The sequence below is a fragment of the Scyliorhinus canicula genome, chromosome 20 (assembly GCF_902713615.1).
Source record: "Scyliorhinus canicula chromosome 20, sScyCan1.1, whole genome shotgun sequence".
Lineage (NCBI taxonomy): Eukaryota > Metazoa > Chordata > Chondrichthyes > Carcharhiniformes > Scyliorhinidae > Scyliorhinus > Scyliorhinus canicula.
In genome coordinates this window covers 46964035-46985786 of record NC_052165.1, presented here as the reverse complement: position 1 = coordinate 46985786, position 21752 = coordinate 46964035, and the positions used below count along the sequence as shown (strand labels likewise).

Sequence of the window (21752 nt, the reverse complement as noted above, 5' to 3'; positions counted from 1 at the left end):
GGCCCTGTACCCCAAACACTCGCTCGTAACATCACCTGGACCGTGTGATGGTCCCCATGGCACTCACCCACCCTCTGACCATGGACATGTCCCCGGAGCTGTGTCCCATCCCCTGGGTGTTTGGATGTTGGCTGCTGCCTGTGTGGTGTTGCCTCCCACAGTGTTCAGGCACTGTGTCCAGACATCAAGGTGTGATTGGGATGCTAGGAAATGTCTCCTACATGCTAAATGCCCCGTCTCCCCTCGGGAATCCTCTTGGGTTGTGTGAAGTGCTCACTTAACCACGATTGCCAATTCCCTATTACTGATACCTTTCAACCGCATGACCAGAGGCCTTGGCAGTCGGTAGGAGAAATGGGTTGTTAGTGGGGCAGACGGTCAGGACAAGGGTTTCCCCCGGAACAGGTAAACATGATTCAGGGGTTGGCATGGTGGTGCCGTGATCAGCATCAGTGTGACCACTTGCTGGGGAGGCCGATGAATGACTGGAGGCCATAGGAAAAGGGTAGCTCTCGTTAATTGTATGGGAATTGCTCCGGCAAGATTCCGATTTCGTCTACAGGCGGTTGCATCGCAAATATTGGCGCCTGGCACGTTTCTTGCTTTTTGCCCTTCCTGCTATTACCGGCCTCCTTTTGCTTGAGCGAGAGGGTAAGGAGGATGGAGAATCGCGACCTGAGTCTCAGGACTTGGGACTGATCGTTTAGGGCTAAGATCAGGAGAAATCTCTTCACTCAAAGGGTTGTGAATCTTTGATGTGTCTACCCCCAGAGGATTGTGGGTGTTGAGTGGTTGAGAATATTGGAGGCTGAGATCCAGTTGATTTTTGATCCCTTAAAGAATGGAAGGATGGGGGAATAGGGCAGGAAAATGGGGTTGAGGTAGAAGGCCAGCCACAATTGTATTGAATGGCGGAGCAGCGAGAGGGGCTGAGTGGCCTCCCCCCTCATATTTCATATGTTCTTGCGTTCAATGTGATTTTGTTGGACAACAAAATTGGTAAAGGCAAAAAAGAACAAAGAGAAACAAACGTTTTATTACTTTTGAATACTTAGCAAATTGTTCTCCTTCCATAAATCCTGACATAGAATGTGCCAATCTCGCATCAGATGGTCTCACTCTCAGTCTTTAGCAGAAAATAGCCAATCATCTGACCCGCAACCTGAAATTTACAATTCCCTTTTAATTGGCCCTAATCTGCACTTTTCTCAGTCGATGTAATGATTTCAATTTGTTCAAAAAAAGCAGCTTTCAAAGCACAAGAGAGGTTAGCACTTAAATTATACAGCTATGCTCCAATCCTGAGAGGGTGTGTGCAGCGGGAGAGAGAGACAGAGACAGAGAAAGAGAAATAAAGGAAGAGAGGGAGACCCAGAGAGGGAGAGAAAGACACGGCAACCGCAAATGAGAGGTGGAGGGAGAGAGAGATATTGGAACTGAAAAAGATACAGAGACAGTGAGAGAGAGACATACACCCATACACACATATTGGAAAAGGGAGAAATAAAATGGAGAGAAGGAGACAGAGACCCACAAAGAGAGAGAGAAAAAGAGAAAGAAAAAGTTGGACAGAGACAAGGAGATGGAGAGACACAGAGAGAAAGGGAGAGGGAGAATATTAGATCGAAGTACTCTTAAATTCAATTATTAGATGACAATTAACTGTTTAATGACCTCCTACAGCGTCTGATATGGACACGTTCCTTTTGATTCCTTATACAATAATTCTCTCTGAACACCATGCTGTGTTTTGCACTGTGCCATGCTTCAAGTATTCAGAAGGTGGCAGCATGTGACTGTAGATGATAGGTGTTGCTCTTTATGATATGATGTTATATCCCAACAGCGTCGCCAATACTGTGAATGTTTCTATTTCTCTTACTGAACCACAAGGCTTTCCCATATATCGGTCAAATGACCACACAACCAGTTAGTCAGTTCAAGTTCAAAGATGGTTTATTTACACACAAGGGTTACTTTGACATGCAAGCACAATATAATACAAGTTAAACTACACCTATCAGCTACAATACCTATACTTAACTTCAGGATAACCAGCATTGAGAAAGTGGATGAGGCCTTTATCTTGATCTCACGTGGCTGGTTTGAAGAAGTGGCTCTGTCTCTGCTGGGCTCATCCGTCAGGTAGCGATCATTGGTCTTGAACTTGGCTGGCTGTTCCTGCTACAGTTGGCTGGCACGGGCCGGATTCAAAGGAGGCTGGCACAGGCCGGATCCAAAAGAGGCAGAACACATGGCTGTGTCTCTTTTTATCCCTCTAGGGTTTCACGCTCTTTGGGGCAGTCCTTAATCTTGGACCCAATAATTCGATAGGCTTCAATCACGGCCTTTGATTTTGGCCAATAAAGGAGTAGGTGCCTTGGTGGCTGGTTGGGTCCTTCGCGGTCATTGACCTTGGCAGTTTGGCTCTCTGAGTAAACGGAGTGGCTCCGATCAGTCTGGGGTTGTATCAGTTTCTTGAGTGCAGTCCTATTGTTCTGGGGAAATGGGCCATTAGAATGCAAACGAGCGGGGCTTTCGATCAGGTCTAGCTACCTGCGTTGCAAATACACACAAGCTCTGTGTCTGGCTGAGTCCTGGGTTGGCCATAATTCCCATGGTCCTTTGCATTTGGCCACCTCAGATGGCTACACAGGGCACCACGTTATTCAATTCCTGTTTTCCTGGAAAATGCTTCGAAATGCTGCCAAAGTTCTCTCAGTGAAAACTCAGTGGGAAGTTCATCTATGTACATCCTGTCTCGGGAACTTCCCGCTAATTTCCTCACCAGGGGAATCGTGGTGGGGCATCAATGGGCTAGATTTCACAATCAGTGGTGAAAATGCTGGAAAAATTCCGGCGGTCTGACTGCAACTGTGGAGAGAGAAATAGATGCTGCAAGACCTGTTAATGTTTCGAGTCCATATACTCCTTTGCACATGGAGTCAAAACGTTAACTCTATTTCTCTCTCCACAGATGCCACCAGACCTCAACTTTTTCCAGCATTTTCTGTTTTTGTTTAAGATTTCCAGCATCTGTTGTATTTTGCTTTTACTGTGTTTCAAATATCTCACTAGTGTGAGGGGATTAAGACCTCACCCTCTATCTTTTTATAGAGTAGATATAGATTTCTTCATGGCTATTTCTAAAATTATAACGCCGAGACAAAGACCTTTAAAAACAGCTGAATCTATGGGCACAATTCTCCCAAAAGGGAACAAAGTCCCCTCGTGACCCACGTTGAATAAGAGGCTGCACATAGCCTCAGTAACAGAAGGAGGACATTCAACCCCTTGAGCCTGTCCACCATTCAGTTAGATCCTGGCTGATCTATTTATCCACATTGGGTCTAACCCTTAATACTCTAACCCAACAAAAAACGTCAATCTCAGTTTTGAAATATCTGAATCAGACATGTGCCAGACAATAACCATCTTCAATATGAGAGAATCTAACCATCTCCCTTTGACACTTAATGGTATTACCATCTCTGAATCCCCACCATCAATATGGGGGGTTACCATTGACCAGAAACTGAACTGGACCAGCCATATAAATAGAAGAACAGGTCAGAGGCTAGGAATCCTGTGGTGAGTAACTCGCCTCCTGACTCCCCAAAGCCTATCCACCATCTACAACGCACAAGTCAGGAGTACAACGGAATACTCTCCACTTGCCTGGATGAGTGCATCTCCAACAATGCTCAAGAGGTTCGACACCATCCAGGACAAAACAACCCACTTGATCAGCATCAAATTCACTGCCTTAAGCATGCCAACCAGTACCAATGCACAATAGTAGCAGTGTGTACCACCTTCAAGATGCACTGCACCAACTCACCAAACCGCTTTTGACAGCATCTTCCAAACCCGTAGTCTCTACCACCTCTACCAGATACCTGGGAGCACCACCACCGGGAAGTTCCCTCCAAGCCACTCATTATCCTGACTTTGAAATATACCCCTCCCCCCAACCTGAGGTGATAGTTTCACTCCATATATCCTATCGAATTCTTTAATCATCTGAAACATCTCAATTAGATTGCCCCTTAATCTTTTCTATTCAAGGGAAAACGAGTCTAGTCTCTGCTATTCGCCCTCATAATTTAACCCTTTGAGCACTGGTATTATTCTGGTGAATCTGTGTTGCTGCACACCCTCTAAGGCCAATATATCGTTACTGAGATGTCGAATTCCCAGCCTCTGGCCTGCTCTTGTAGCCATACTTATATGGCTAGTCCAGTTCAGCTTCTGCTGAATGGTAAACTCCAGGATGTTGAAAGTGGGGGATTCGGTGATGATACCATTAAATGTCATGAAGAGATGGTTAGATTCTCATTTGTGGAGATGGTCTTTGCCTGGAACTGATGTAGCACAAATGTTAGTTGCCAATTATCAGCTCTGCCTGGATATTGTCCATGTCTTGCTGCATACCTGAGGAATACTTGCTGCATACCTGCTCACCTGAGGAAGGAGCAGTGCTCCGAAAGCTAGTGTCTGAAACAAACCTGTTGGACTTTAACCTGGTGTTGTAAGATTTCTTACTGTTGCTGCATATGGACATGGACTGCTTCAGTGTGAGGAGTCGTGAATGGGACTGAACATTGTGCAGTCATCAGTAAACATCCTCACTTCTAACCTTATTATGGCGGGAAGGTCATTGGTGATGCAGGTGAAGATGGTTGGGCTTAGGATACTCCCTTGAAGAACTCCTGCAGTGATGTCCAGGGACCGAGATGACTGACCTTCAACCACCACAACTATTTTTCTTTATACCAGGTATGACTCCAACCAGTGATGGGTTTCCCCCAATTTCCATTTACTCCAGTTTTGCGAGGGCTCCTTGATGCCACACTCTGTCAAATGTTGCAGGCCATGTGACTGGCATGGGGCCAATCGTGTAGGAGTGTGTGAACGACCAATAGCGTGTTAGCACAGGGCCCTGGGAGCAGGGACTTGGGAAGTGTGGATCTTGGAGCTGGAGAGATGAGACCCATTCTTCTGTTTTCTGTGCCTGTCTATATACCAGGCATTGCCTTTCGTTAATAAACCACTTTGTTACTACTGGAAGCCTCCAGAGTGTTGTCCCAAACCACCCCACTGAGCATTTGTGAAGCAAGAATGATTTGATGGTGACATGGAATATACAACACAGAAGCAGGCCATTTGGCCTGTCAGTGCTGATGTTCATGCTCCAGACTGGCCTCCTCTCACCTTCATTTTACCCCATCAGTCTATCCTTTCACTAAACCTATACTGCGAATGGAACCTTGAAGGGGCGTGTGAGCAAGTTCAAATAATTGAAGTTGCTGATCCCTATCTCTCCTGCTGTTAATAATAAAACAGCCTCGGAGGCTTTGATTTTTATTTCTTTTTTAATCTAAGTGCAAATATTTTCACAGGAAGGATCAGTGTTGAACATGAATTTTTTGGTTTTCTTATACGGAGACCCGAGAGAGCCACATTGCACCTACTGTTTGCAAGATTCTGATTAAAGCTTGTGTGGGGGAGGGGTTGGGGGGGGGGGGGGGGGGGGGGGTAGAGATCAGAAGGTAAACATTAACCAGTCGGAAAGGTCCACAATCCTGTTGATATTGGAATCGAGCTGAGCTGGGAAGCTTTCTGTTGAATAAAAACACTGGTGCAGAGCCACCACAGACATTGGCTGGCTGGTGGGGAATCTGAGGGAGCCATTGATTGTGAGACAGCTAGCAGGTGGGAGAGAGGCAGATAGACTGCACACCTTGCCTTGCATGCCCAGCTCGCTAAACTTTCTGTTGCCTTGTAGACTCCCAGGGCCCTCCAGAGTGTCAGCTGCAGGCAGTACTACCAAGGTCCAAGGAGCCAACAACTTGAACAGACGGAGTCAGAGTTTCAACAGCATCGACAAGAACAAGCCCCCACAGTACGCAGCCAGCAACGAGAAAGGTAATCCCTTCTGAATAGTTCCTCCAGCTCTTGCTTACCAGTGTTGCTTGCATTTCTCTAGTGCCTTTCACAACCTCGGGACGTTCCCAAGTGTTTTACAGCTAATGCAGTACTTCAGAAAGGTAGGCACTGTTGTGACATAGGAAACACAGCAGCCACTTTGAGCACAGCAAGCTCCCACAAACAGCAATGTGATGGACAATAAATATTGGCCAGGACACTGTTTTTCTTTAGATATTGGCTGTCAAATCTTTTACAACTACCTGAGGAAGTAGACAAGTTAAACAAATCATTTTCAGTCAAGAAACAGAACACAAAAGGCCATTGGTCGAGAGCTACATCTCCTCCACTTTCATAGCATCTTTTAACAGTAGATTTGTGATCTGTCGAAGTTGTGTAGACGTTTGCATCTGAAACAGCACAAGAACAGAATCACAGAATTGTTAAAATGTAGAGGGAGGCTATTCAGCTCATTGTGTCTGTACTGGCTATCCGAATATGTATTGCACCTGGTGCAGTTATCCTGCTTCCTCCTCATAACCCTACATTATGCTTTTTATGCTTCCAGCAACTAGTCAGCTGGATGTTATGAAAGCGGTTTGCTTAAAAATTGATAAGCAGATTATTCATTGAAGAACAATTAGCTTAACCACTCGTGGCATTTTCACTAATGGAGCACTCCCTCAGTACTGCACTGGAAGGTTTGTGCTCCAGTGTCTGGAACCGGACTTGAGCCCAAAGATTAAGAAGTGAGGGTGCTCCCCCACTGAGTGGCTTCTGTGTGTTGAGGAACTGGTCGAATGAGTGCGTCTGTTCCAACGAGATTCGTGTTTCAAAAACTATTGAGTTTTTTGTGATTGGATGAATTGGCAGGCCAAGTTGACAATGCCATTTTTGTGTCACTCACAGTCTCTCATTGTGGACGTACCCATGAGTGTTTCATACCTGATGTCACTGTGGTTTTTCCTCTGCATATTGATGATATTAGCTGGGCGTACAGCCATGTGTAAAAGAAGGCACAATGGCCCCTCTATGTGGCCCACACAAATTTCTCCTCTGCATCGGCAGGTCTCGCTGGGCCCGACATCATCTTTTATTTGGGAGGCAAAAAGGGAGGAGCTCTTGTTTCACCTCACAATGAACAAACCTTGAGAGTTTACATTTCAGTGAAGACGGTTTTATAAGAGGAAACTGGAGCCAGTAGCAGACGATGATGACGTGCCTTCATTCACCATCCCCTAACCGTCCTCAGAAAGCTAACTTGCGAAAGTGATTCGGTCTGCCCATGGAGCTGTGGGTTGTGCAGACTTTGTGAAAAATGGTTCAGTGAGAAATGAGGAAATCCAGACTTGCTCATCGTGTCCCATACTCACTGATAACACCTTGATCTGGAGAAATGCGGTTGGGTTTTGCTGAGGCAGATTGACCGACTGAAAGTATAATTCTAACACGGAGCCAGTCCTCACAGTTGCCCACTAGGGAGGTGGCAGAAGTTGTGCAACTTGCAAGAGTGCAAAGGTAAGTCAGTTAATGCAGAGTCTTACAAAGCTAGGATTGAAACTTGGATAGGAACACAAAAGGTTAAGGGTAGATTTAATGGAGTGTTCAAAATTCTTCTGAAAGTGGGTTGGTAACCAGAGGTCAAAGATTTAAGATAATTGTCAAAAGGTGAAGATGTTCAAGGTGTTTTGTACGGTTCCGTGGCTATTTGGGTGACAGCTGAAACTGATCCGTGCCTGAAAGATTCTACTGCGAATAGGACAGGATACCACAGGCGATGAAGCTTGGCAAGCCTGGCATTTCTCTCTGCCTCTGGTGTGCGTTTGCTTTTGAACAAGCTCCATTGTTTTCATGTGATTGTGCCAGGTGCAGTGATCGTGAGTGGGCTTCTCCAAAGGCAAGGACTAAAAGGGAAATCGCTTCACTTAGCGGGTTATTAGGAACTGGAATTCTCTACTTGAAAGATGCAACCAATTTGTATATGAATGTGTCTGGATTGGAAAAGGACTAATTTTCAAGGTTACGAGGATGGAGCGTGGGATTAAATTGGATTTTGAAAGAATACGGGTGATTAATTTAGCTTGAAGTGGGTTGGAGATTGAAGGCATTAAAACGGCCTAAATTGCTGTACACATGCACCTCCTCAACTCTAGATATTAAGGCTTTATATTATCGACATATTGTGCAGGAAGGCTACTTTAAATTAAAACGCACGGAACCCTATACATTTATATTGCTGCAAATCTGGGAACTCGTGGTTTTTAGACTGGGTGAGAAAAGATTTCTTGGGATTGGGGGGGGGAAGAAATTTTCACTCAAAATGTGAAAGAAGAAGCATTAGAAGGGAACTGAGTTTGAAAATATTAGGGAAGGGATTAAAACCAGAAAATGCTGGAAAAGCACAGTGGGCCTGGCAGCTGAAGAAGAATCATACCGACTCAAAATATAACTCTGTTTCTCTCCCCACAGATGCTGCCAGACCTGCTGAATGTTTTTAGCATTTTCTGATTTTATTTCAGATTTCCAGCATCCACGGTATTTTTCTTTGATTTCAGAAGGGAGACAAATGTGTGGCTCAAAGACTGGTGTGGAAAAAGTGGGTTTTCGTGGGGCATTGGCTCCACTACTGGGGAAGTGGGACCATTAGGATAATCCGCACCTGAACTGTGCTGGGACTGATGCTTTTGCGAGCTGTATAACTGGGAAAATAAAAAAGGGTTTAAACTAAGTAGGGGGGACAAGGAATCAAATTTGGGAAGATGTGGTGAATGAAAGAATAAAGACAAGGCAAAAGAGAATGTTATTATGACAAGAAGGGGATAGAAGATATAAAAAAAATAAATCAATGGATGAGACTCAAGGTTATAAGAAGAATAAATGGATAAAACTAAAGGCTCTATCTGAATGCACAAAACATTCAGAACAAAACAGATGAACTGAGAGAGCACATAGAAATAAATATGATTAAATCACGTCCACTATTAAATAAGCTATAGCAGGGCACTTGGATAAGATCAAAGTAATCAGGCAGAGTCAACATGGCTTTGTGAAAGAGAAATCCTGTTTAGCCAAAATATTGGAGCTCTTGAGGAACTAACATGTGCTTTGGAGTAAGGGGAACCAGTGGATGTACTGTACTCCGATTTCTAGAAGGCATTTGATAATGTAATGACCTCCAATTGGCATTATTGGTTGGCCAATTGGAGTATGAGCTCCGTCAATGATAGCTCATTGAGGAGGCCCATATAAGCACCTGTGTAGGCTTTGTGATCCAGTCTTAAGTTGACTGGAATGCTAGCAGCACTGTTTGGAGCTGCTCTTGTATATAATTATTGGAAATAAATATTGGTGTGGTGACGGGACTCCTGCCTCCTGTGGATTATTACAGATAACGTGGCACATTAAAGATTATATGGAAAATAAAAATTCATTGTGTGGGGATAATATATTGACACAGATTGAAGACGGGCTTGCAGAGAGTAGACAATAATGGATCTTTTTCTGGTTGGCAGGATGTAATGAGTGGTGTGCCACAGAAATAGGTGCTGGTAACTCAACATTTTACAATTTATATAAATGACTTTGATGAAGGGATGGATGGGATGGTTACTAAAATTTACTGATCATACGAACATAGATGGGAAAGTATATTGTGAAGAGGACATAAGGGGGCTACAAATAGATATAGTTAGATCAAGTTACGGGCAGCACGGTAGCATGGTGGTTAGCATAAATGCTTCACAGCTCCAGGGTCCCAGGTTCGATTCCCGGCTGGGTCACTGTCTGTGCGGAGTCTGCACATCCTCCCCGTGTGGGCGTGGGTTTCCTCCGGGTGCTCCGGTTTCCTCCCACAGTCCAAAGATGTGCGGGTTAGGTGGATTGGCCATGCTAAATTGCCCGTAGTGTCCTAAAAAGTAATGTTAAGGGGAGGTTGTTGGGTTACAGGTATAGGGTGGATACGTGGGTTTGAGTAGGGTGATCATTGCTCGGCACAACATCGAGGGACGAAGGGCCTGTTCTGTGCTGTACTGTTCTATGTTCTAAGTGAGTGGGCAAAAATCTGGCCAATTTTGTATAATGTGGGAAAATGTGAAATTGCCCACTTTGGAAGGTAGAATAAAAGCGAAGCATATTATCAAAATGGTGAGAGATTGCAGAGCTCTGAGGTGCAGAGGGATCTGGGCACCTTAGTTGGCATCACAAAAAGTTAGAATGCAGATACTGCAAGTAATTAGGAAAGCTAATAGAATATATTGCTAATTTTGAGGAGAATTAAATATAAAAGTAGGGAAGGTTATGCTTCAGTTATGCAGAGCGCCAGTGAGACCACATCTGGAGTGCTTTGTTCAGGTTATTTATGGAAGAATGTAAATGCATTAGAAGCAGTTCGAGAGTAGGTTTACCAGACTAATGCATGAAAGAGCAGGTTATCCAAGAAGAAAGGTTAGACAGGCTGGGTTTGTATCCGCTGGATGGAATTTAGAAGGGTAAGAGGCGACTTGATTGAAACATATAAGATCCTGAGGGTTCTTGATGGGATGGAGGTGGAGAGGATGCTTCCTCTTGTGAGAGAATCTAGATCTGGGAGGCCACCGTTTAAAAATAAGGACTCGCTCATTTAAAATGGAAATTAGGTGACATTTTGAAATTCTTTCTCTTGAGGGTCATGAGTCTTTGGCACTCTCTTCCTGAGAAGACAGTGGGAGCAGAGTCTTTGAATATTTCTAAGTCAGAGATGGATGGGCTCTTGGTAAGCAAACAGGCTGATAGGTTATTGGAGGGTAAGTGGGATGGAGATTTTGAGTTACTGTCTGATCAGCCTAATCTTACTAAATGGCAGAGCAGGCTTGAGGGGCTGAATGGCCTCCTGCTGCTCTCCTTGTTCATGTTTGTTTGTACCACCCCCTTCATAAAGGCAGTTTGAGGGATGGACAATAAATGCTGGCCTAGCCAGCGACATTCACATCCCGAGAAGAAGAAAGAAGAAAATGGCAGTCAAGCTGGGGTACGGCTGGCGTTGTTGACCAAATAAACCGCACTTTGTAAGTATAATCTGAGAAAATGTGAATTTGTCCACTTTGGCAGAAAGAATAAAAAAGCAGCATATTGTACAAATGGAAAAAGATTGCAGAACTCTGAGGTGCAAAGAGATCTGAGTGTGTTAGTACTTGTATCACTAAAAGTTATTTTGCAAGTCAGCAATTGATTCAGAAGGCAAATGGAACGTTAACCTTCACTGTGAGAGGATTGGAATGTAAAAGTAGGGAAGTTTTCTTACAGATATACAGGATGTTGGTGAAACCACATCTGGAGTACTGTGTACAGTTTTGGTCTCCTTACTTAACAAAGGATATAAAATTGCATTAGAAGCTGTTAAGGGAAGGTTCGTTCGACTGATTCCTAGGATGCAGGGGCTATCTTGTGCAGGGTTTAGACTTGTATCTGTCATAATATACACCAGTATATCATGGCGCAGACACAAACTGATGGACACACACAGGGACCAATCAACATGTACAAACACCGCAGCCAATCACCAATTAGAATACTATAAAGGCAGAGGGCACCACGGTTCCCGCTCATTCTGGGTGTTGCCTCTGAGTGTAACAAGAACTCATCCAGCCCAGCACAGACTTACAACACGTGCTGAGAGAATCAACTGGTTCGGACAAGGCTTAGGTCTCTAGTTTAAGTTAGCATCATTTAGACCCACAGTCATTGTGTGCTAATTAGTTAGAAGTAGTTAATAAAATTGAGCTGAACCTTCATCAGCGTTGGAAGTGTCTGTTCATCTCTCAAGTCCACACTAGCCAACACTTCAGTATCTATTGGAGTTTGCAAGGTTGAAAGGTGATCCTGAGGGGATGCGACAGGATGTATGCTGAAAGCAAGTTTCTCTGTGGGAGAGATTAGAATTAGGGGACACAGTTTAAAATAGGGCGTCTCATTTAATACGGAGATGAGGAGAAATTCATTCTCTCAGAGGGTCTGTGGGATTCTGTTCACCAGAGAGCGGTGGGGACGGGGTTATTGAATATTTTTAAGGCTGAGTTAGATAGATTCTTGATAAACAAGGGGGTCAAAGGTTACAGGGAAGTGGAGTTGAGATCAGCCATAATCCTATCAAATGGCGGACAGGCTCGAGGGGCTGAATATCCTGCTTCAGCTTCTAATTCTTGTGTTCATGAAGAATATTTCTTTTGAAGTGCTCTCAATAAATATTCAAACCTACAGTTACTCTCCCAACCTGCCTCTCTTTTCCCTCCCAGCTGAACTTTAGGCAATGATTGATTATCTGTTATGTGATGTCAGCGGCAACTGATGAACATGCGGGCAGGCGCTTAATGAATTGCTGACTGTGCAGTGAATCTCCAAATTGCAGAAGCCTACATGTCGCCGAATACCTCATTGGCCTCATTTTCTGGCACGTTCTTTAGTTGGAGTTGTAGATATCACTATTGAAGGGATTGTGCTGATTCTTAACTGCTGATTCTTCACGGTTTTATTTAGGAAAAGGGTGATTGTATTGTTGGCTGGTTTCTGACTCCTCCCCTTCATGAGGCTGCATTGGTTTTGCTGCAGGAGGTATTACTGTTCTGTGAGGGTGAACAGGCAGGCTGACTCAGGAGGGGCAAGTTTCACGCCGGCGGGATTCTCTGCGGTTGGGAGGCCGGAGAATCCCACCTTACATTAAACCTTTAACAGAATAAAATGTCCAAAGTGCTTTGAAAGTAACATGATCAGACAAACAAACCCCCCCCCGGCGCGTGTTTCTCGGCGATGGGAAGCAGCGTTTGCTTGCAGCGGGATTCTCTGCTCCCTCCACTGTCAATGGCAATTCCCATTGAATCATAGAATTTACAGTGCGGAAGTAGGCCATTCGGCCCATCGAGTCTGCACCGACCCTTACAAAGAGCACCCCATCCCCGCAACCCCCACCAAACATTTTTTGGATATTAATTGCAATTTTGCATGGCGAATCCACCTAACTCACACATCTTTGGACTATGGGAGGAAACCGGAGCACCCGGAGATAACCCACGCAGACACGGGGAGAAAGTGCAGACTCCGCACAGACAATGGCCCAGCCGGCAATCGAACCTGGGATCCTGTAGCTGTGAAGCAACTGTGCTAACCACTATGCTACCGTGCTGCCCATGCCATGGGGTAACCCACGGGAGGAGGGGAACAGCCGGCAGGACCAGAGAATCCCGACACCAGCAAACGCCCGAAGAAGAATTTCGGCTCTGATTTATGATCCGTTTAAAGGAGAAGGGAGAGGCCGAGAAATGAAGGGAAAGAATTTCAACGTTTAAGATCTAGAAGCTGAAGGCACAGCCAGCTTGTGTGTGCAAGGGACAGAATTCAAGAAGTACAAAGATTCTAGAGGGTTGTCGGGCTTCTGGAGGTAATACAAAAGATCAGATTTAACATGGCTCATTCGCAACGTTTCGCTCCTGCGTCCAGTCCAGGTCCATTCATTCATTATTTTTTCTTCCTATTGCATTTGGCTATTGAGCAAATGCCGAAGATTTGACTCAGGTTTGACCTCCTTGTAAACTGTTGGGAATCTGTTCAAATCAGGAACTGAGGTTTATCCTGCAGTGCCAATCCTGGCCACAGCTGTGTGGCAAACTGCCAGAGTATCCAAATGATCATCCCATGCCGGATATTTCAAAGAGAACATTTTTGGAGCATCATATTTATTTTTTTAAGTTGACAGCCTAATGCAAGAACAATTCTAAAAGTGGTTACAAGGATTTTACAGCTCGTTTGGCCTTTGAAGCTCCATTCGTAACACCTAATGGGTAATCTTCATCAAGTGGAAAATGAATCAAAATTGCAGGCATACCAGAGAAAGGTTAATCTACAGCTGCGATTCAAAGAGCCATTCAGACCATTGTGCTGATGCCAGCCCTTTTTAAAGAGTGATCTAATTAGTCCCACTCTTTCTCTATCCTCATGAAAATCTTATCAAGTATTTATTCACTTCCCTTTTGAAAGTTATGATTGAACCTGTTTCCTCCGCCCTTTCAGGCAGTGCCTTTTAGATCACTCGCCGTGTAAAATATTTTAAAACTCATATTCACCCAGGATATTTCTGATTCTCTCTTCTTAGAGATGGTCATTGCCTGGCATTTGTGTGGCGCAAATGTTACTTGCCAATTGTCAGCCCAAGCCTGGATAATTTCCAGGTCTTGTTGAATTTGGCCATGGACGGCTTCAGTTTGAGGAGTCGCAAATGATACTGAACATTATGCGGTCATCAACGAACATCCCCACTTCTGGCCTTACGAAAGGAAGGCCAGAAATGAAACAGCTGAAAATAGTTGAGCCTAGGTGACTGACCGCCAACCACCACAACCATCTTCCTTTTGTGCCAGGTATGACTCCAACCAGCAGGATTTTTTCCCCCTGTTTCCCATTGACTCCGGCTTTGCCAGGGTTCCTTGATGCCACACTTGGTCAAGTGCTGTCTTGATGTCAAGGGCAGTCACTCTCACCTCACCTCTGGAGTTCAGCCCTTTTTGCCCCAAATTTGAACCAAGACTGTAATGAGCTCTGAAGCTGAATGGCCCTGACACAATCCAAACTGAGCATCAGTGAGTCGGTTATTGCGAAGCAAATGCTGCTTGATTGAACTGTTGATGGCCCCTCCAACACTTTGCTGATGATAGAGAACAGACTTATGGGGTAGTGGTCGGCTGGGTTGGCTTTATTGCCGAGGACTGTGATGTTGCAAGGTGTCGGGCGACGATATTGGTGGGTTTAGAGGCACAACGTAAGCAACCAGAAGACTAAATTATTCCATAGTTTATTGATTAACACAAGTGAAGTTCATGGTCGTATAAAGGGAACAATACTCAAGTTACTGAAGCAGATTCTCATACAGTCCATGGTTAGGTTCCAAAGTGGATTTGTTGTCTGGTACTGATCGTAACCCACAACACCCAACAAGTAATTCACACAGGAATCCAATGTCTTTCCCACTTCTAACCTAAGGCTTCTGCCCTTACTATTGTTTGGTGATCTACTTATATAGTCTAAGGGTTTGCAGCTGAAATTCATATCCAAGATTGATGTTTGTCACACTTCTAGACCGAAGGTCGCCAGTTCCTTCTGGTATTGTTGGTGTCCATCTTCTGTAAGGCCTGGCTGCACTCGGCGGCCATGTTGAATAACGGATGGACGTGATTTAGTACCTACCTGGCTCTGGGCTCCCATAATTGAAGATAGGGATATTTGGGGAGCCTCCTCTTCTAGTAAATTGTTTAATAGTCGACCACCATTCAAGATTGGATGTGGCAGGACTGCAGAGTTTAGATCTGATCCAAGTTGACACCTCAGTTTTAGGTATGCCTGATGTTGATCCTGGCATGCCCTCCTGCACTCTTCATTGAACTAGGGTTGATCCCCTGGCTTGGTGGTAATGGTAGAGTGGGGCTATGTCGAGTTATGAGGTTACAGATTGTGTTTGAGTACAACTCTGCTGCTGCTGGCCCAGAGCGCCTCATGGTTTCCTAGTCTAGAGTTGCTAGATCTGTTCGAAGTCTATTACATTTAGCATGGTGGTGGGGCCACACAACACGATGGAGGATATCCTCAATGTAAAGATACAACTTCGTCTCCACATGGCACCGAGGCCAGCACTGCTAGGGTGGTGACTGCAGTAGTGAGCCTGGTGTACGACGTCGGCAGCATGAGTGGAGATGCCCAAGCATAGTTCAGTCGGTGGCGGCCATGGCTGAGCGCTTCAACAGCACGTCCTATCGCTGGGGGACGTGACCCAGTACCAGTTGATGAGGTGCTGGGCGACATGTCCCAGCCTCAGATGGGCATTGTCGAGGCCCTCCAGTGCACATCCCAGTTGCTGGGGGAGATTTACCAGTCTCATGTAGACATAGCTGAGGTGCTGTGGGATATGCCCCAGTCTCAGTTGGGCATAGCCAAGGTGCTGCGGAGCTTGTCCCAGTCACAGGTGGGCATTGCTGGGGTTCCCCAGAGCATGTTCCAGTTACTGAGGAGAATCGACGAGGGCGTTGACATCCTGGTGCAGACAATGGGGAGCCGCCATGGGGTGGGCTGGCAGAGCCAGATGATGCAGGTGCAGACAGGCATCGATCCATCTGTTCCTCCATCCCGAGTTGACCCCCAGGGCCCTATGGGCACTGACTGCGAGGAGGAGATGCTGGCTGCCAACCCAGAGCAACCCTACGGAGTGGCAATGGCGCCCACTAGCTCCCCCGAGATCCACACCCCTGACAACAGCCCGCCTCGGAGTCAGCACCTGGAACAGGGCGGCATGGCGAGGCAGATGCCGCTGGCAAATGTCCCAGGATCCTCTGGCCCCAGGGCCCCCCAAAGAACACCTGCCAGGGGCATCGAAAGCAATGGGACACGGTAGGCAGCAGGCTGCCTCCATCACTGATGTGCATCCTGGGGACACAACTAGGCGCAGAGGTAGAGCACGGAAGGTTAAGCAGGTTCAGTTCACTGAGCGTTGGAGGGGTGTTGAAGGGGTGGGGGGTTTGGAGGAGTGGGGCGGCACTGTCGGGAGATTGGGGCAGTTGGGGACACGTGTATAGAATTTTTAAAAGTTGACCTCGATTGATAAGGTGCAATGTGGGCCGAGCATCAATCCCATGAATGGGTGGGAAGGGGGGGGAAGGCTGAAGAATGGGGAGAAGAGGGGTGGGGGGAGGGGGTGAATGAGGGACGAGGTCACAACCTATGTGAACAGGCAAGGATGAGGGCCTACCTGGCCCTCTGGGTTTGCCGCTGGCGCCTGCCCTCCATCCACCGGCTGGTCCTGCGAGTCCTCCCTGGGCTTGCCCTCCAGCCCCTCCTGGTTGGGCCCATCCTCCTCCTGCTCTTTCTCAGAGGTGGCCACATGTTCCTCCTCCTCCATCTCCAGCACATTGTCCAACTGCTGCGCCAGGTTGTGGAGGGCACAGCAGACCACCACAAAGCGAGCGACCCTCTGGGGGGTGTATTACAGTGCACCACCATAGCAGTTGAGGCATCATAACACATCTCGAAGAGTCCGATGCACTGCTCAATGTCAACCCTGGTGGTCACATGGTCCTTGTTGCGCCGGGTCTCAGCAGCGATCACCGGCCTCCGTACTGGTGTCATTAGCCAGGTCCTCAGTGGGGTACCCCTTATCCCTCAAGAGCCAACTGGCCATCTTGGGGTGGTCCTCAAAAGAGGTCGGGGATGTGCGACTGCCCCCAGGTTGTGGCTGTCATGCACACTCCCTGGGAAGCATGCACACACCTGCATGATCTTCAGGTTGTGTTCGCACACGAGCTGGACGCTCAGGGAGTGGCACCCCTTCCTGTTGTTGTAGGGCACTCCAAGACGGCCCGGTGAGCGCATGGCGACATGTGTGTCATCTATTAGCCCCTGGAGCTTGAGCATCCCGTCAATGGCGGAGAATCCTGCTGCCTGGGCATCTTATTGGGCCTGGTCCATGTCAAAATTTATACAGACCACTGCTTTGGCAAACAGGACATACGTGACCTCACACATCCACCTGTGGGCTGCAGATTGTGAAGTGCCACACAGGTTCCCACTCGAGTCCTGGAATGATCCTGAGGCTGCGAGGTTCATGGCTGTCCTGACCTTGACAACCATGGGGAGCAGATATCCTGCTCCTCCTCGTGGTGCCACATCTGTGAGGACATGGTACAGGTATTGTACCGTCCCCTTGTTGAGGCGGAGCCTCCAATGGCACATGCAGTCCGTCATCTGCTTGAAAGACCATTTACACCTATCCACCATGGACCGTTGCCAACCTCCCCCTCTGGGTCCCTCGGTTTGAAGGGCGGCTGGATCCGTAGGGTCGCAGCTTCGAGTCTCTGTCATGCTGCTACCCTTACCTCTGAAGTCTGACCAGTTGGCTTGACAGCAGCACCACGAGGGCAGCTTCAGCCGGGTCCAAAATATCATCCATTGCGTGTAATATCTGTAAGGATTTAGGAGAGGTGAGTCCCACATCATGGGACCCTCCATTTCCCCCATTGCTCCCCCCTCCCACCCATTCCCCAATTGCTCCCCACCACCCACATCCCTTGCCATCCGACACGCCCTGCCCACGCACTCCTGGCCTCAGCGGGGGCCCTTACTCACCAGACCCCACATCCTGTACCCCAGACACCCGCACATAACGTTACCTGGATCGGGTGCTGGCCCCATCCCCAGTCCACACGCCCACCCATTGGTCGCCGAAATGTCCCAGGTGCTGGGGTCCAGGGATTCAGCCTCTGGATGTTCGGATGTTGGCTGCTGCATTCGTGGTGTTGCTTCCTGCAGTGTTCAGACACAGCGGACAGGCATCACGGTCTGATAGGGATGCTAAGGAATAATTCCCACATGCTACATGGCCCGCCCACCCACGGGGATCTATCTGGGTATATTTTAGTTAATAACAGTACCATGAGACAAAAGACAATACACAGTAAACAGCAATTCACTGAAATTACCCAGTATACACCATAATCAACAAGAAACAAAACCACCAGCATCTAAGCCAGCACATACTCACACACACTCACACACACACAAACACCCCCCCCCCGCCTCACCTTTGGGCACAGCAGAAAGGAGAGAGAAAACAACCCTCCCCTCCCTAGTTCAGTTCAAGAACAGATTCATCGTACAAAAGACAACCAAATATACAGAGCAAACACGGAAACCACAGAACGGGCAATAACACAATAAAAATACTAACTTGAACCAGAAACAAAACCGAAAATGATCAATAAGAAAACAAAACCACCAGCACTCGAACCAGCACACATGCCCCCCCCCCCCCCCCCCCCCCCCCCCCCCCCCCCCCACCCACCCCATTCTGGCCCCAGCAGCAGCCCCACAGCAGTGGAAAGGCGCCCAATGGTAGCACGGAGCCAGGCTGGAGAGAGAGAGAGAAAACCTGCCCCCTTCACCAGCACGGGTAAACTCGCAAACCCCGGGCCACAAAAGCAGGAGGGGCTATAACTGGTCAGCACACAGCCGCTAGGTGAAAAACAACAAATAACAATAACAGGACATCAAGCATACAATTCCCCACCAGTTAAACATAAACCAACAACAGTACAAAAGGAAAACAAAAACCACCAGCAACCTGTACGGCTCCTGAACCGACAGATAGCCATTAACACAAAAAGTCACCAGGATCCCGACATGACAGTCGAGGTGCACAGTCGAACCAGGCTACCACCTCTCTAATTCTTCTGGTCTCATTAACAAGTAACACACAGTTCCAGACGTGTGTCAATAAACAGTTAAAAGTCAATGAACAAAATATTCCAGTGGAGATATTCCAGCAGGAGCAAACCCTCCTCCACCTTCAGCCCGGTAATAGACCAGCCAAAATCCTCCCCATGCCTCAATCCAGGTCAAAGAAAGCAGAAGGGCAGCTACAATCAGAGACCTAGCCCAGGTATCGGCAGTAACAGGCTGGCTTCCTCCTCTCTCCCTCCCCCGTGGCAGCTTCCAGCAGGAGAATCTCAAAACAGGAACATACAGTACCTGAGCCACAGTAACTCAAAACATAGCATAGGAGTGCGAAAGCACCTCTTCCCCTTCTGCAGACTGGTAGTAGGCTTGTTCACAGCTTTCCTTTGTCACATTCCAGGCTTCAGGAGTAGAAACGGAAGCCAGCAAACAAAACACAAAGATCTTCAAGCAGTTTTGCATCAAACAGCAAGAGCACACAGCACACAGAATCTGCAGCACTTGGGAGCTGTGGCGTGCTCGCTTAACTACGATTGCCAATTCCCAATTAGCAATAGCCTTCAGCCGCGCGGCCAGACGCCTTTGCCGTCCGTGTAAGTTGTGGGTGGTTTGTGGGGCTGGCGGGCTGGGGCTGGGGCTTCCCCGGGTATGGGAACACACGATCTAGGGGCTCCTGCGGCACTGAGACACCCATCTTCCTCCCCCACCCCACTCTTCTCCAGCAGAGGCCATGGGTGGCCACCCCGCCCAAGGCTGGCAGCCCTTATGGCAGCCTACCCAATCCGAACACCAGGGCAGCAACCCCAGTGACCCCGGGCTCATTGCTTGGAGCGAAGATGGCTACGCACCTCGGGTGCTCACAGCAACCTTTCCGCCAGCTTCACATTTTTAAGAAGGAGGACTATTTGGTGCTTCTGTGACCACTTGCTGGGCAGGCAGTTAGATCATGGTTTGATAGGAGGTTTTTCCCGTTAATTGTATGGAGATTGGTCTTAAGTGGTGATTATTGGTTTCTCACCACACTACGGCAGCATCCTGCTTTCACCAACAAGGCTAGGCCGGTTAGATCGCAAACAGATCATCACCCAGTGCAGTTCTCCCACCATCTAATGGCCTCGTCGCACTCTCGCTGAAGCAGAACACGGCCATTAAATCACATCCTAAGTGTCGTTAGATAGTAGTGGGGAATCCGCTGACAGAGTCGGTGGGGAAACTCCCAGCAAAACCCACCACAAAAAACACTTTAAAACCTTTTTGTTAAATCGCGCCCCCAGTCTAACAACTATGTCCCTTAGGACTTGACCAGCTCAGTCAGTCAGAGATGCTACCGAGCCACTCTTGATGTTTTAGATTACCTCAAATTTACAGAGGGTAGAATGTGAGCGGCCAGCCAGGAGTCATTGTTAGGGGAAGAGGCAAGAAAGACATAAATGGGGGTTTCAGCGGCACTTGGGCTGAGACAGGGGTAAAGTCAGCTCGTGCCACAGAGGTAGAAATATGCACCTGTCACTATGATGTGACCATCAATTCACACGACAGATGGTTGGAAGTGAACAGTGGTTTTAATAGTCTTACAACAGAGCCTGCCTGCAACAAGATGAACTGGCAGGCAGGCTCACGACTGCCAAGCTTTATACTTCCGGTTAGTGGGAGGAGCCATGGGCAGAGCCAAGGGTGGAGCCCAGTACAAACTCCTCATCTCCCCCTATGGGCAGAGCCGCGCAATTGCTCGTATACCAAGCTTACATAGACACAGTACATCATATATAATAACAGTGTGAATTACACGGACTGTGATTCACCACACACTGTGACTGCCTGAGCTTTGCTGAAATGCCTCAGCAACCCAGCTAAAATGCTTAATATTGACAAATGAGCGATTTGCAATGTCAGTGTTGGGGTTGGGTAGTCTTCCTCAGCACACTTCCTAAGGAGCAGTGGAAGGCTAGGAACTTTGGTGGGATAGATCATCGCACACAATACAAAATCTTTGCTCAAATCTGCAGCAGGATCCATCAGGAAGCTTGAGTTGGAGAGGGAGAAGGACCTGACCCAACAGATCTCGGAGACACTGCACTCTGACCTTTGCCCCACATAAGGCCGGGTGTATCAACCACAATGTTCATTGACACAGACATTTTCAAACCACAGTAACCGTGAAGCCATTTCAACAATGCACAACAGAGTCTGCTTACAGCCGTGATCAATCAAGCAATAGACTTTGCACCCCCAGAAAGATGTTAAAAACTACAAAATGCAACGTATTTGGCATGCCTTTGTGTGAGTTGCAAAAGCAAATTTTAGAGAACACACCAAGATACTTGTGTTACCCACAAGTGAGAATTTTGAAATTGTTCTCCACACTGGTCACTCATTCTGGAGTTCTTAATTTAAGCTTTCAATGGATTAAAATGTACCAAAATGGTCCAGCAGATTTCTGCAGCATGTGTTTGTATGCAAGTGAAAATGCTGCATAGAGGAAGGATCTTGGACGGGATTCTCCCCTACCCGGAGGGGTGGGCGGTCCTGCACGGGGGCTGGTTTGTGATGCAGAACAAGGCCAACAGCGCAAGTTCGATTCCCGT

General features: G+C 47.2%; 1 protein-coding gene across 11 annotated transcripts in view; it reads left to right on the top strand.

Moving 5' to 3' along the window:
* nav3 (neuron navigator 3) overlaps window positions 1-21752 on the top strand; it is an 838834-nt gene that overhangs the window by 540592 nt on the left and 276490 nt on the right. For all 11 annotated transcript variants that reach the window (XM_038781097.1, XM_038781098.1, XM_038781101.1 and 8 more), the window contains one exon: window positions 5789-5928. In XM_038781097.1, the coding sequence (XP_038637025.1) occupies window positions 5789-5928 (140 nt within the window). The remainder of the gene's footprint in view (window positions 1-5788; window positions 5929-21752) is intronic.